Source organism: Sminthopsis crassicaudata, chromosome 2, assembly GCF_048593235.1.
Source record: "Sminthopsis crassicaudata isolate SCR6 chromosome 2, ASM4859323v1, whole genome shotgun sequence".
NCBI classification, from domain to species: Eukaryota; Metazoa; Chordata; class Mammalia; order Dasyuromorphia; family Dasyuridae; genus Sminthopsis; species Sminthopsis crassicaudata.
In genome coordinates, this window is record NC_133618.1 from 581,186,725 (window position 1) to 581,202,424 (window position 15,700).

The 15,700-nt window shown below is 35.8% G+C and overlaps 1 protein-coding gene across 1 annotated transcript in view; it reads left to right on the forward strand.

The window, feature by feature from the left end:
* Nucleotides 1-15,700, forward strand: part of SORCS3 (sortilin related VPS10 domain containing receptor 3) — a 694,559-nt gene that overhangs the window by 578,111 nt on the left and 100,748 nt on the right. Inside the window, 3 exon segments of the mRNA XM_074284861.1 lie at nucleotides 4,214-4,267; nucleotides 4,270-4,289; nucleotides 5,269-5,360. Of these exon segments, the coding sequence (XP_074140962.1) occupies nucleotides 4,214-4,267; nucleotides 4,270-4,289; nucleotides 5,269-5,360 (166 nt within the window).

Consider the following 15,700-nt stretch of genomic DNA (forward strand, 5'->3'; position numbering starts at 1 on the left):
TGTCTTTCTCCCTCTCCCTCTCTGTCTCTGTCTTTCTGTCTGTCTGTCTTCAGGACTCACTGCTCTCTCGATCCTTTCATCTTTTCCTTACAGCCAAATCCGTATCCCCATGAGGCTTTTCAGTGTCAGTAGTTTACAGTTGAGTATGAATTTCAGGTACTTCCTGTGTGCCATTTCCTAGGGAAATCTTTATCATCTGTTTTCCCTCTTAATGATAGAAGAAAAGGCTGGGTTTCCCTGGGCAGTCTCCACCTATGTTTGCACCTGGCTCTTGATTATATGTAACTAAATATCTCCATTCTAGTGAGGGGGAAAAAGATTCTGGAAAATTCTCAGTTCTGGGAAAAAGGCAACTAAAAACCAACCCAAGACAACTGAGAGCAAGAATGTTAAAACTGTCATTGTGGATGATGAAACTTCATCAGCGATCTGATTAATCTTTAAAACATAGTCATTCTTATATCTCTCTTACTCTACAATACATAAGTTATAGGGAATTGATATAGCTGTACCCCTTAACTAATGTACTTGGTATTTTGGTGGATCCTTACCACCTATGCCACTTAGCCTGTTTAGCACACAGTTTTTCTCTGAGACATGCAAGATATTTCTAGCAAAGACCGGCCAAAGGGCCATTTCATGAGGTAGGGCAAGGTGCCAGGACAGAGAAATTGATGGAGTCTCTCACATCTGTTCTATTGTGGTAGAATGAGATCTGGATTTAGAAGAGGCTATGAATGACAGCACCAGCTTTGTTTGTGTCATCTAAGGAAAGATTCTGATCATTTGAACAATAAAAAGAATCGGCTCTTCTAACTCTTAAATATTAATCCCTAATAATTACATCTTATCAACTGGGAAGAATGAGACAAACTGGTTGCTGTCTTCTCAGACCCACTTTAATTCAAAGCAAAGTTTTTTTTTTTTCAGGTGTGCTGATTTCTGTGATTGTAAACACAAGACCTGCAGAGACATATGAAGGGTTAGGTTAAAAATAACTCCCCTATTTCCACTCAAACACTCATGAAAATTAGTTCACATTTCTTACAACATGATTTCCTAAAAGTAAGGCAAGAATTATTCCCATTTTCAAGTGGGGAAAAATAAGTCTTAAAAAGCCGAATGACTTGCTCATTGTACAAATAGCAGGTGTTGGAGATCATAATAGTATTCAAGTCTTATGAGTGTTCTTATTACTATCCCATGACTCACTACACTAGGAGCCAAGGTAAAAAACATAAGATGCAGCACTGGTGAAGTAGAAAGAAATAGAATGGAAGTCAGGATATGGATTTGAATTCCTGCTCTGTTTTTTATTTTCTGTACATTTTTAGACAAATCACTTTCCCTTTCCTTATCTATAAAACAAAGGAGTTGTTCTAAAGGATCATTAAGATTTTCTTTTACAGTGTAATGAAGAAGACAACATATAGACAACTATGTATAAACAAAATATATAGAGAATAAGTTGAAAATAAATCAATAGACGGAAGGCAAGAGCCACAAAAGGTTTGGATCTATGCAAAGGTTTCTGGTCACAGAGTTAGCACTCCAGAAGCAAGAATGAAGCCTGATAATTAAGCCAAACATCTTCTGAGAGGGATACCTTATGTGTGTATGTGTGTGTGTGTATACGCACATATATATCCTTATATCCTTCATCCAGAGTGAAAACTGATCCCAGAATGTTGGCAGATCTGAATCTATAGGGGAAAGTCAGGAGGGATACCTGGATAGAATAGGTCCAGAAGGCAAGGAACTGATGAAATTCTCATAAATTAGCTATTATTGTGCTCAGAGATCTGTGCTTAGGTAATATAGTGATTGGGATAGAGATGGGGAGATATAAAGTGAAAAAAAAAAAGATATTCCTTTCATTTTCCCTAGGAAGCATGGGTTCATCTAACATGATCTAAGTGATTTCTAAGGCTCCCTCTCAGCTCTGTAATTCCATGATAAGACAGCTTTCCCAAGAAAAATCAATAGCTTCTCCTTTCTTCAGTAATGTCTTCTTCAGTTGCCATTGAGGGGAATGGGATCTTTTACTCTAGACACTCACTGTTTGGAGCTGTTCACCAAATCTCTCTCTAGTCACTTCCCTGCTCCACTGCTTACTGAGCCTGGGGATTATTTTTGGAAGCTTGTGTGTCAAAACAAGTTGGCTAGTTGTGTGCTTTCTAATGCTGATGGGAGTTTGACAGGCAGTAGCGGGGCTTTAATTTCTCATTTTGGAGCATTAAATGTCAGGAGCTCAATTAACATTTTCATTATTGCCTTTTTATTGTACTCTTATTTAGGTTACAGATGTGGAGGAGCTAACAATCCTTTCCTGCTATTTTTAAAGAAAAAATGCCAGGTCTTGCAATGAATCTTCATTTTTTTTTCTTCTTTTCTCCCATAAAAACATCCTGCCCTGTCCATTCCTCCATAATGTACCCATTGATTTTGGTTCAGTGGTGAATTTGGTTTGAGAAACTGGGATAGTTCCATTCATTAAACAAACATTGGCTTAACATTGTTCTTGAAAAGTTGCAGATTATGGTTAAAGATGACTTCTATACATATTATTGTCATCTCACAATAGTGCTGTAAATTTGAAGAAATGAGGGCTGTTTTATAAATGAAATAAACACCAAATCAGTTTGGTCTTCAAGCCCAGGTCTTATAGTTTCACATCTAGGGTTCTTCATACTGCCTGTCAAATTGAACTGCACAGAATATGTAGTTAGTCCCTTTCCCCATTGAGGGAATGGAGTGGTGCTGGAGAATACAAACCTCCCTGAAGAAAATATGATAGAAAGCAATGCAATATATAAGAGGTTATGAAGAATGAGCAGCAAGGGTGATATTTTCTGTTTTCTTTCAGATTAATGACCTAAGAAGCTTCTGATTAGATGGACAAATATCATCTCATAGATGAATATTCTCAGTCCTAGGTGCTATGCAAGAAGCAAAAATAAAGCAAAGTTTTCATGGAGCTTTCAAGAGTTAGTATACACATGCTAAAACTTAAGGAAAATGAAAGTCATTGGTGTGATGAAGCTGCTTTAAAATCTAATGTAACTTAAGACACTAAGAGAATGAAGTAGAATCTCCAAACTTTATTGTGCCCCATTTGGGACACATCTGGATTATTATGTTAAGTTCTGAATGCCACATTTTAAAAGGAAATCAACACTGAATATTATCCAGGAAATGAAAAATAGGACACTGAATGAATTCAAAATTATGTTATACAAGGAACAACTGAAGCAAATGAGTTGAATTAAAAAGATTATAGATGTTCAAGAGGCAATGTGGTACACATGATAGAGAGGAAGACAAAGCTGTCATCCCGCCTCTCACATTGTATGTACTGGCTCTGGGACCCTAGGCAAGTTAATTTATCTCAGTATCCCTGGTAATTTTCCAATTTTGTGGTAAAGTGGTAAAGTAGGTAGTAACCTGTGATTGTACAGGCTGATTGCTGAGGCCTCCTTACACAGATAAATTATAGATCTGGTTAAAAAATATTTTAAAAAAGATCTTTAGCTTAAAGAAGAGTAAGAGGGTAAGGGGCAGTGAGGAAAGAGAAGAATTCTCAAGCAGAGAAGCAAATAAAGTCTGTTTGGTTCCAAAAGGTGGAAATAGGGCCAGTGAGTTGCAATGGAAAAAGTTCTAGTATAACAAAAAAGAGCTCATAATTTTCAAGCAATTTGTAGTAGTACATACATACTTAGTGGCAAGGAAAGTGCTGGGATTGGACACCCACAAAGAAATAGAGCACCCCTCCCCCCAATTTAGTGTGCTATTTTGGGAGGAATTCCCATACAGTCCTAGCTTTCTGTCCTGACTTTCTCATAGTGGAATAAATTGCTTCATTAACTCATGCAGTCCCTGTTGAAGAACATATGCTAGTAGAGGCTGGATGACTACTGATTAGGGAGATGCTTGCACAGGATTAACCACCCCGATCAACTCAAGATTCTGCAATTCAATTATTCAAAAGAGTTAAAGATGTACAAGATCTCTATTTACAATTGTAAAACTCCAAGTCATTTTCATGACTTTTTATAATCCATTTTTTGGTTCCCACATTGGGTTTCTTTTCCCACAATATCGTGGAAATCAGAAACAGGAAAAAATCAAAACCAAACAAAAGTTCTTCACAAAATTAATTTCTACAAATCAATTTGCTGGCTCATGCTCTTCAAATGATTTGCTTCCATTTCAGGAAATGTCGGCACAGAACTCTCATACACGGAAGTCGGCATGTTTGTTTCTTCTGATGGGGAAATACCTGGAGACAGGTAACTTGGAGAAGGGTAGAGGGAGGCATGTCTGTTATCTGTCTGAAGCTTCAACTCTTGGCTGTAGGATTCTCAAATTGCTCAGGAATCTTAAGTGAGGACTACAAAGTACCTAAAGTTTTCCTCTTTTGGACCAATTCAGCACAGAAACTGATTGTCAGGGTTAGTGTGCTGTATGTGTCTGGAAGTGTTTCAGAAGACATGTATTCTAGTCCTAGATCTGCCTTATCCAACTCTGGAATCTTTGAGGAGTCACTTTACCTCTAGCTTCAATTTCTTTCTCTGTGAAATAAAACATTTAGACTAAATTATTTCTAAGCTCCCTTGTTAGATTGAATTTTCTATAATTCTATAGCAAGTCTGTTATTGTGTAAAGATAGCCTCAGAGTGATTTTAGACCAGTTGAAAAATTTGTTCAAAGAGCCACAAATTATACGTAAATGTGTTTTCCATTGATTGGTGATATTAGACAATAGCCAAGTGTTTCCATTTTTTAGATCAGTTTATATTTGGGGATAAGGTTATGGAGCATTGTCAGCAAGCTTTTGGTGAGCACATGCTACATGCAAGGCCGTATTCCAGGTGCTGTTAGGAATACAGAGATGTAATCTTGTTCTTAATAAGTAAATGATGTTATGGTGAGGATAGTGAACTAGGACACAAGTATCAGAAAATACATGACAATGCAAGACAGAATAGTTAAGTTCTACATAAAGGAAATTCTCTAATCTGCTCTTATCTGGATATAATAATATTTGGTATAAATTAGAAGAAAGGGATGCTGATTGGAGGAATAAAATGTGCAGAAATTTCCAAGCTACACTGGATAGAAAGCCTAGGTTGTATCTTCAAGTGCCTGAAAAGTTTCTGTAAAGTTAAATATCCTTGTGAGTGAATTTGTTGAATGTCCACTTTGACTAAATCATTTTAATTCTTCTTGACCTTCTCCTCTCCCACCCGTACCTAATTTTTGCTTCAGATCTTTGATGAAGAGTATAGCATTTGGTTCTTGGACTGGGGTGGAGCTCTTGTGGCCATGAAACACACATCTATGCCCATCAAGCATTTGTGGTAAGCAAAGATCAATACCTAATAATCTTTAATAGATTAAAGTTGTTCAAACAATACCATTTTATATACATAGTCAGAGGTGGATTCTCGCACACCACAAAGTGATGTAAAGAATATTCAGATAATACTTCTCAGTACTCAGCACTGCTATCAGTCTAGTTAGGCAGCCAAAATCCAAAGTCCAAGACTTTAGAAATCAGAGGTTGAAATCTCAGCCCAGGGGACTGGAGTGCAAAGGTTCAGGATTACAGGGTAGAGAGTCTGAGACACTGGGTTTTTATTAAGTTGCTTGATAAATACCAAGCAGCCAAATATATGTGCCAAGCATTGTACTAAACATGAGAAATAAAAGAGCAGGCTAAAAAAACAAAAACAAAACCACCAGTCCCAGTTCATGAGGGGCTCACAGTCTAATGGAGGAGAGAAGATGCAAACAATTATATATGAACAAAATATATACAGCATAATTTAAAGAAAATCATCAGAGGGAAGACAGGAGCTATAAAAGGTCAAAATTTATGCATGTGTTTCTGGGTCACAGAATTAGGACTCCAGAAGCAAGAATGAAGCCTGATAACTAAGCAATTACGTGATGAGAGGGACAACTTATATATTTTTGGTCCAGAATGAGAACTGGCCCCAGAATGTTGGCAGATCTGAATTCATAGGGGAAAGTCAATAGGAATACCTGGATGAAATGGGGCAGGAGGAAAGGAACAAATAAATTTCTTTTTTTTTCCCCTGAGGCTGGGGTTAAGTGACTTGCCCAGGGTCACACAGCTAGGAAGTGCTAAGTGTCTGAGACCTGATTTGAACTCTGGTCCTCCTGAATTCAGGGCTGATGCTCTATCCACTGCGCCACCTAGCTGCCCCTTATAATTTCTTAACATCTGTTCTCAGGGATCCGTCCTTACAAGTCATAGTAGTAGTGATAGTGGTGGGGAAGGGTAGAATGAAGGAAAAAACTCTATACCCACCATTGAGGAGTTTTTATTTATGCAGGGAGATTATACAAGATTACATGAAGGAATTAGAAGACAAAAGTTAGTGTTTCAAAAGTCATCATGCTTCATTCTTAAATTATGATAAGAGACAGCAATCAAGAGCACTCATCATCCTTGGATGAGTTTCTATTACTTCATCTAGTTGAATTCAACCCAACCATTGCTAGAGATCTTTGAAACATCATGGAGAACAGGAAAGATGCTGCAGTTAGAAAAGAGAAGCATTGTCCTGATTCCTTCCCTCTTCCCTCTCCCTCCCTCCTCAGTCAAAAAAGGGAAGAAAACATAGTTTATAAAATATAGGCCAATAAACTTGCTGTTCCTTCCCAGTGAATTCTGAAATGTATTATTTAAGAAGTTGTTAGTAAAAATCTGGAAAGGAGGCATTAATTAAACATAGCATGACATTTTAAAAAAAGAGATCCCAGTTTTATTTATCAATTAAATGGTAGATATTTTTTAAACTTTAATTTTTGTTAACCTCTTTGATAAAAAAAAGAGTTTTTACTTTCAGGCATAATTAAGGCTTTTACATTCATCATTTTCTAGTTTATTTTTTTAAGTTTCATACCAAATTCATTCATTTTCTTTTTGTATCCATGAAAAATTTCATATATGTATAATATATTATATATATATAGTATGTGTATATATACATTCATGTATATATGTAGGCATATTTATATATACATATATGTATATATATACATGTGTGTATACATATATATATATATATATATATATATATATATATATATATATATATATATATATATATACATGTGTGTATACGTACCCACATACATAATATTCCCATAAAGACTGTTTTAGTGGTATTCCATTACTTTTGGTATGTTGTCTTATTATTGTCCTTTTTTACTGATGAAATCATCTTTTGTTTCTATTTGGTTTTGACCCCCTTTATGTAATTTGGGTTCCAAATAATTTTTAAAATTATATATATATATATATATATATATTATAATATTATCCCTTGTATTCATTTTTCCAAATTACCCCCCCTCCCTCTATTCCCTCCCCCCGATGACAGGAAATACCATACATTTTACATGTGTTACAATATAGTCTAGAACAATACATGTGTGTGAATATCATTTTCCTTTTTTAATTTTTTTTTCATTTTATTTCATTATGTTTAGTAAAGGATATGTTCTTTTCTTTATTTGTGAGGTTTTTATACCTTAATGCATGGTCAGTTTATGCAGAGGTGCTACAGCATAGTTTATGAGGGCAGGTCATGCCAGATCAAGCTCTTTGGTTTTTTTTGTTTGTTTGTTTTTGTTTTTGTTTTTGTTTTTTGAAGTTATTTAACTAATCAGACTCATGCTGAAGATATAATTTGACTTAGATTCTTCACAAAGCATCTGATAAAGTTTCTTCTCTATTTTTCCAAATAAGAGAGAGATATGGACTCAGTGAAAACACACGTAGATATACCTAGAATGATGAGAGTAATCATCAATAGTTGGATGTCAGCTTGCCAAACTTTCTACAGTGGAGGTACTTCATTGATCTGTCCTTAGTTCTATTGTGAGGGAGGATAAGAGGAAAGATGGAAGGAAATAATACTGTTGAGTATTTAGTATATGCGAGGCCCTTGAGACTCACAACAACCCTGCAAGACAGGTGCTGGGATTATCCCCATTTTATACTTGAAGAAACTGAGGCAAATAAGGATTAATTACTTTCCTTATTACACAGGTAATAAGTGTCTGAGACTCAGATCTTCCTGACTTCAGGATCAGCCTTCTATCTGCTGTGTCACTTAGTTACTTCAATATAAATGTTATTTAATGTTTTTGTTTGTGCTGTGTAAGGGCATGCATGGGAAGTTTGTCAAATATGCAGATGCACAAATTTGGGTGGGACAGTCAGTTCACTGAATGGTAGAACCAGGATTTTAGAGATATTGACAGGCTAGATCATTTGGTTTTATCTAATAAGATGAAGTAAAATGGTAATAAATACACTCTTACGTGGATTCAAAAAATTGATTTCAAAAGAACAATATGGAGAAGCACAAATAACAGTTTGCCTGGAAAAAAAAGTTTCATGATTTTTTTTTTAATATACTACCAACTCTGTCTAATAGAGCACCCAAGGAAGCTGATATGATTTTAGACTGAAATAAGAGAGTCATAGCCAGAACCATAACTAGGTTATTTTGCAATCATGGAAAACCTCCAGGACAAGTGACACGAAGAAAAATCATTAAACTGGTGAAAGAATTGAAGTGGAGTGGAGAGTAAGGGATTTGGGTAGGAAGAAAGGAATTTATGCAACTGGCAACATAATTTCCTGTTTCAATAGATTATTCTATTGTTTCAGCGTTGCCTAGGGACTTTGCCATGAATACCTTCTAAAATTATACCTTGGCTTTGGGCATAATCTCCAGAAATAAAAAAGTGAAAATCTTGTCTTCTGTTCTGGATGTCCATTTTAGAAACAACATAGATAAAGTGCAGAGTGCTTAGAGAAAGGTCTAGGAAGGGCCTTAAACCATGATTTGGAGGATCAGTGGCGATGTTTAGCCTCAGGAAGGGAAGTCATAATGAAGGTGATGATAAATATCTTCAGATTTGGGAAAAGGAATTAGACTTGTTCTGGTTGGTCTCAAAAGCCAGAATCAGCAGCAATGGGTACAGATTGCCAAGAAGTAAATTTGAGCTTGGTAAACAAAAAAATTACCAACAATTACAAGGTTCCAAATCTGGAGTGGGGTAACCATGATAGAGGTCATCAAGTGTCAACTGGAAAACCATTTGTCAGATCTTGAGGAAGATTATTATTCTTAAACTGTGAGTTGGTCTAGAGTCTAAGACCATGGCTTTTTAACCTTTTTCCACTCAGGATCTTTTTCATCCAAGAAATTTTTACTGGAGCCTAGCTTTATAAAATAGGTATGAAATCAAAACATTTACTGCTAATATGCCATAATTTTATAACCCCCACATTCAGTTACAAGACCCCACATTGGGTCAAGACCCACAGTTTAAATGGCTTTGGCCTAGGCCATTGAAGTCTTTCCCACTTGTTCTAGAAATACCAAGTATATAGGATTAGTTAGGGAAGCTTCTTGAGAAAGATAAGCCTTGAAGGCAGGTTTGAAGGACATTATGAATGCCAATTTGTGGCACAAACTGTGACTTTCTAGCTCTTAAGGGTCCTGTATTAAATAATAAAATTCTGGGAAGCTTTTGGGCTTGAGATATTTCAGGAAAACATTGTAGTCTGACAAGAGAGAGGAGGAAGGCAAGCAAGCATGATCTCAAGACCTCAGGTCTTCAGCCTACTTGCTCAGTCACCATGGGAATTACTCCCTCAGCTTTGCCATCTATAAAGTGGGATTATCATTAGCAGCAACTGCTGACTTCAAAGAGAGTGTGTAGGGGAACATTAATGAGAGAGATGCTTGCAGTGCTTTTAGCCATTAGTAATGAAGGTACCAAATCACCTCAAAGATCAGCTGCTATTTATAACCATATTAATTTTACACCTAAAACCCCCTGACCTTTTGGGAATGTAAAATCCCTATGAACTAAGATTAGATGAATATGGAGAGGATGGAGCTCTTCTAAAGAATGTCTTTCAATCATTTGCTCTGTATTTGATGTTGTGGAGGAACACAGGGAAGCCTCAAACTGTTGTTATCCTCAAGATTCATTCACTTTAGATGAAGATGTGAAACAAGTTCAGGGACTACAAAATGGGGTGTGTGCATCCCATGAGTGCTTCCTTAAGTTCTGACCTGTGATGATCAGGAAAAGCTGCATAGTTTAGATTGATTTTGAAAAGATAGGAAGGATTCCATAGGATAGGGCTTTCTGGGAAGAAGGAACAACATAAGTGAAGGAGTATAGACTCTCTCTCCCCTTCCCAATCCATTCTTCAAAGAGGTAGTTGTAATGACTGCATTAGTACCCTGGATACTTTAGAATCAGCTGCAGTCAGGATAAGCAAAAGTCTTTATTCTTGGTCTTTTGGGGTTGCCATCAGGGGAATAGAGATCGGAATCTCCACATCTCCTTTCTCTCTTTCCACAATTCTCCTAAATTCTTTCCTAAAATCTCCAAAGAATGAACCTGCTTATCCTATTCCACCCTCAGATGCCTCTTTTCATTCACTATCTACAGGCACAGGTGGAGCCAGCAGGGATGGTGGGCCCCGCCATTCTCCAAGCATATGCTAATAGAGCATTGTCCAATTGGTAATTAGCCTCAAGTGCTTGAACTCAGTGCAACTCAGTTTTCTGTCCTTTACAGGTAGTAAGCTAGAAAGATCAATAAAGATCCTGTTCTTCCCCTGCTCAAAACTTCAGTCATTCTCTACTGCCTCTTCTAGTATAGAATATGTTGATAAACAACAATAATAGTACTATATAATTTATTATATTTTTACAAAGTGCTTTATATATGTTAACTTATTTGCTCTTCATAACAACCTTGTGAAATGGCTACTTTTATTATCCTCACTTTACAGGTGAGGGATCTAAGATTAAGAAAGATTAAATGATTTACCAAAGCAAGATCTAAACTCAGATTTTGCTAAGTCAGAGTCCAGTACTTTATCACATCACCCAGATGACACCAAGATCTTGGCTTGGCTTTTAGATCTCTTTACAAGGGGATTCCAGTCTATTTTTCCAGGTTTAAATGTATTAGCATCTTCTATATTCCATCCAAAATAACCTATTTTCTGGTTCCCTAAAATCAGGATTCCATTCCCTTCCTTCATGTTCTTACCAAGGCTGTTACCAATACCTGGGATACATTCCCTTTCTACCTCTCCCTCTTAGATTCCTTATCTTCCTTCAAGTCTCAGATCAATTACCATCTCCATGGCAAGTCTTTCTAGACCCAGTTGCTGGCCCTGGTTCTCTTCTCTTCACAGAATCTTGCATATATTTTCTTCATCCCATATTATATCCCACAATAATATCCCCATCATGAGAGCAAGGAGTGTGTTTTATTTTGTATTATATTCTAGGTGCATTACGTACTGTAAGAAGAAAACATGCAATATATGCTAATTGTTTTGGATTAGATACCATAGAACATATGTGTTCAAAGGATGATAAATTTTATATGTTAGGGAATAACAAGAGTCAAGGGTACACATTCAGGTCTCTAGGTTTCCAAATGGCCAATTTTCAGAGGACTTTATATACCAGAAATGCTAAGGAATTTGCTTTTTAGCCTTTAAGATATAAGATAACATTAGAGATTAATTGAACAGGAGAAGCAAAGGCAGAGTGATTTGCTGGAAAGAGCACTAATTCAGAATTGAGGACCTGAATCCTAGCTTTGAGGATTATAGTCATTGTGATAGTTGGGTAAATCAAAAATCTTGATAGGTTTCAGTTTCCCCAACTGTACAGAGATATTAGACTAGATGATTTCTGAAATGCTTTCTAATTTAAAATTTATAATCTTATGACAGAATCAAAATATCTTTCTGGATCAGAAACCTTTCTTGATTTCCCTTAATTATTAGTCAATCTAGGAGGATGTTCCCTCTATGTGAAACCTGGAGTTCGTGTGTGTGTGTGTGTGTGTGAGTGAGTATGTATGTGTATGTATGTATGTATGTAAGTAGGGGGAGAACACTATTGCTTATACTAGGCTCACTTAATATTTAGGAGAACCCTTCAGTTTTGTGTAAATTCCAACCTGTAAAACCTCCCAAGAAACTAAAATTTGTTTCATATCAGTGTGTGGAAAAGATAGAAATCTTCTTATATCCTGCTGCTGCTAAAGTTTGTTTTATTCATTGTGTAGAAAAGGTAGACATTTCTATATGCTGCTGCTGACTTGTATCTTCAGTATATGTGTGTGGATCCTAAAAGCTTTTGTTCTTGGAAAAGGCAATAGTGGTTAGGTGCTACTCCATTTTTTGAATTACCTCTGTATAGGGACTTGTGCTTATGTAGGATAGCGATGGAAACAGAGCAGAAAAACCAGACATTTAGGATTGGGATGAAAATAGCTCCCACTTGGAGGCCTTGGGGCCTGGATGGTGGGGTGGAAGGAAAGAAATTTACCATAAACTTAACTTTACCTTCACACACACCTGCTTCTTCTCTCTGTTGGGAGAAGGAGCATGAATCTGCTTGGTTGATTTTGTGTCATTAGTACAGAAAGGTCAATGAGTTGAAGAAAAATGAAAGTGGCTCTTCTTAGGGGAAAGTGTAAAAGTAAGTTCTATATTACTCTGTTGAGTAAACAACATATTAAGTGGAAGACTTTTGGAAGAGTTGGTATAGTAGAAAGAAAGATGAACTATAAATTTGCATCCTAGCTCTCCCAAGTACAATCTGTGTAACCTTGAATAAATCAATTAATCTCTCAGGGGTTCACTTTCCTCAGATGCAAACTGAAAAGTGTGGTCTATATGACCTCCAAGGTCCTTTCCAGCTCCAGATCTAATATCCCACAGAGAAAAGAGGACTTCCTTCTGTTCTGCATGACTGAGAATTTGTGACTTAAACGGTCTTGGCTTATGTTCACAATTCTGCTCATTTGCAAAATAATGCACCTACCTGTGAATAGCTAGGTGGAACTTGAATTATTGTATGGCCCTTCAAAGCCATAAGGGCTATTAGCTTTAATTTGAATTGTCTAAATGGAAAGTAGTCCTTCTGGTTTTCAGAATCATAAAATCCCCAGAGAGATTAAATGATTATGAAAATCTCTAAACCAGAGTTTGCTAAGTGCACTTCAATATAACTGGTTTCCTTTGTAATCGTATCTTTTTATTTTGTGCATTTAAAAATATTATTCTGAGAAAAGGGGTTCATAACTTTGAATTACTGTCCTGTTCTCTTTCATAATATGTTTAAATGGTTATTGGTCCTAAATCCAAATTTGGGTTTTCAAACACTATTCACACATAGATATGGGCCACCTTATGTACAAATCATTATATGCAGTAATTATAAAATTAAAATTGAAACATGTGCAGCAGAATAAAAAAAAATAAAATAATTTAAAATAAAATAATTTTCTTTATATATGTAACTCTGTTCCATAGGCTATATGTTCTTCTTCTTCTTCTTTTTTTTTTTTTTTGCTATAAAATAACAAAACTTTCCACGAAAATTTTGATTAATTTTTGCCTATGTAATATAAATGAACTTTTGGAATATAAACACAGTGTCTTCTAATGGTGTTAACTCCTCTAGGAAATGAGATTATTTGTTGTATAAAGAGAGATTATACTCATTGTTTCTCTTTTCTATGGCTATTTTAAAGTTATTATTAGTGGTACCTATATGTGTGAATGTAGAAGAAAAAAATACCTTCCTTCTTTCCAGCTCTGCACACTCATTTAAATTGTAGCAGCTCTCAGATTTAGATAACTAAGTTGCCTTCAGAAGAAAATAGCAGTTTATAATTGAAAAGCTGAAGAGCTTGAGCTAGGTTAATAAGGCGTGTTCTTCCCCACAAATCGAAAGCATAGGTAGACAGATGTGCATGAAACCAAACTAAAACTCCCTCTATTTGTGAATACCTGCATTTAGATAAATAGATATTGGAACCTAAGTGCTATTGCAGGCAAGTGAGCTCCCCTAGTTTTATCTTTGATTTTTAAAAGCATTTCTGTGAAAAACACAATATAGCCCACTGGACACTGCTGTGCTCTGATGAAGAATGACTACAGACAGCAGTCCTAATTGACAGGAGGATCAGGGGCTGTTTGGTTAGCCATGATGAGCTGTCAGTGACTTCTTTCAATGAATGTTGCTGGAGGTGGAAGTGAAAATATGCCCTGACCCTTCAAATGCCTGTATTCATCCAAAAATGGCCATAAGCACTAGGGCTTTGATGGAGGTGGTATTAGTAGAGAAATAATGATGCCTAGAAATGCCTACTGCTGAGGTCTAAACTTATATGGAAAAAATTTATGCATCTTGATTCCATCTCCACACTTCAATTCAAAAGAAAACCTGGATGATAGATTTCACCCATTGTCCCCAAACCAGGATAATTTCGTGAATGCAGCTCTTTCTCTAGTAGCAATACAAGGTATCATTTTCTTCAGTGTTTCCAAGAGTTGTTTTGAAGTGTTATGATTTTCTTTTTATTTGTTATCCTTGGTAAAAAAAAAAAAAAGTACAAGAATATAGAACTACAGAATCTTAGAATGGGACCTTAGAAATCAATTAGTCCAACTCTCTACCCAGTTCAGGGATTTATAACATCTATAACATCCCCAGCAAATGGTTGGCCAACTTTTGTTTGAATATTTATAGTAATAGAGAGCTCATTATTTAACTGAAATTGACTGGTCTGATTTTAATCTTTGCTCTGAAATTTGCATGCTTATAAATTTTGCCCATTTGTCCTAGTTTTGCATTTAGCTATGAGAAGACAAAAATCATCTTCCATCATCCAGGCTAAAGATTACCAATGTATTCAACCTTTCCTCATAATGTATGGTTTCTGCTCCCCTTTGCTAGTTTTTCCCTTCTAAATTGCTCTTTATTTTGTCAATACCTTCTTAAAAGTTTTGTCCAGAATTGAATAAAAAATTAAGGCATTTTGGAATTAAAAAGGTTTTCAAAGGATAAAATTATCTAGCTCCACACCCTCAGGTCAATGACCACCTAAACTATTGAAGACATAGTTGGCTATTGATGTATTTGAAAATTTTTAAAGGGTGAACACATTACAGCCTCTCTCAATCACTCATTGAAAGTCCTATTCATCTTTTATCTTTCATCTTGACAGTCATACCTTTCATTATATTCAACTATAGCCTCTTTTGCTTTAATTAAAATCCATTTCCTCTTCCTTGATCTTCCACAGATAGTAAGAACAACTGCTTAGCATCCTCATCTTATACTTAAAAATTTTACCTTGATTAATTCAGTCTATCACTTACTCTTTCCCAGAACAAATGACCCACATTCAAATAATCCTTTCTAGTAGAACCTGTTTTCTTCTCTTTCATCATCAATGTCAGTTTTCCACCTCTCTTAAAAGTAGACCCACTTTTTTGATTTAGACTATAATAAAAGAATAGCTTATTTAACTTACACCATATTTTCTATAGCCCTTCTCACTACCACAATGACGTAATCTTTTCACAATAGGATCATTTTTGGTTTACTGTTAACTTGTAGTTAAGCATGACCTTAATCCAATTTTTGGTTTACATTAATGGCTAATCCATTTTCCTTTATCCTGTATTTGTATGCTTGATAGTTTTATTTTATTTTATTTTTTCTCTTCTATGTGGACTACCTTATTGGATTTAATACCGATCTCATCCATTGACTATCTTCCCAACCCAGAGAGGTCATTTTGAATTTTA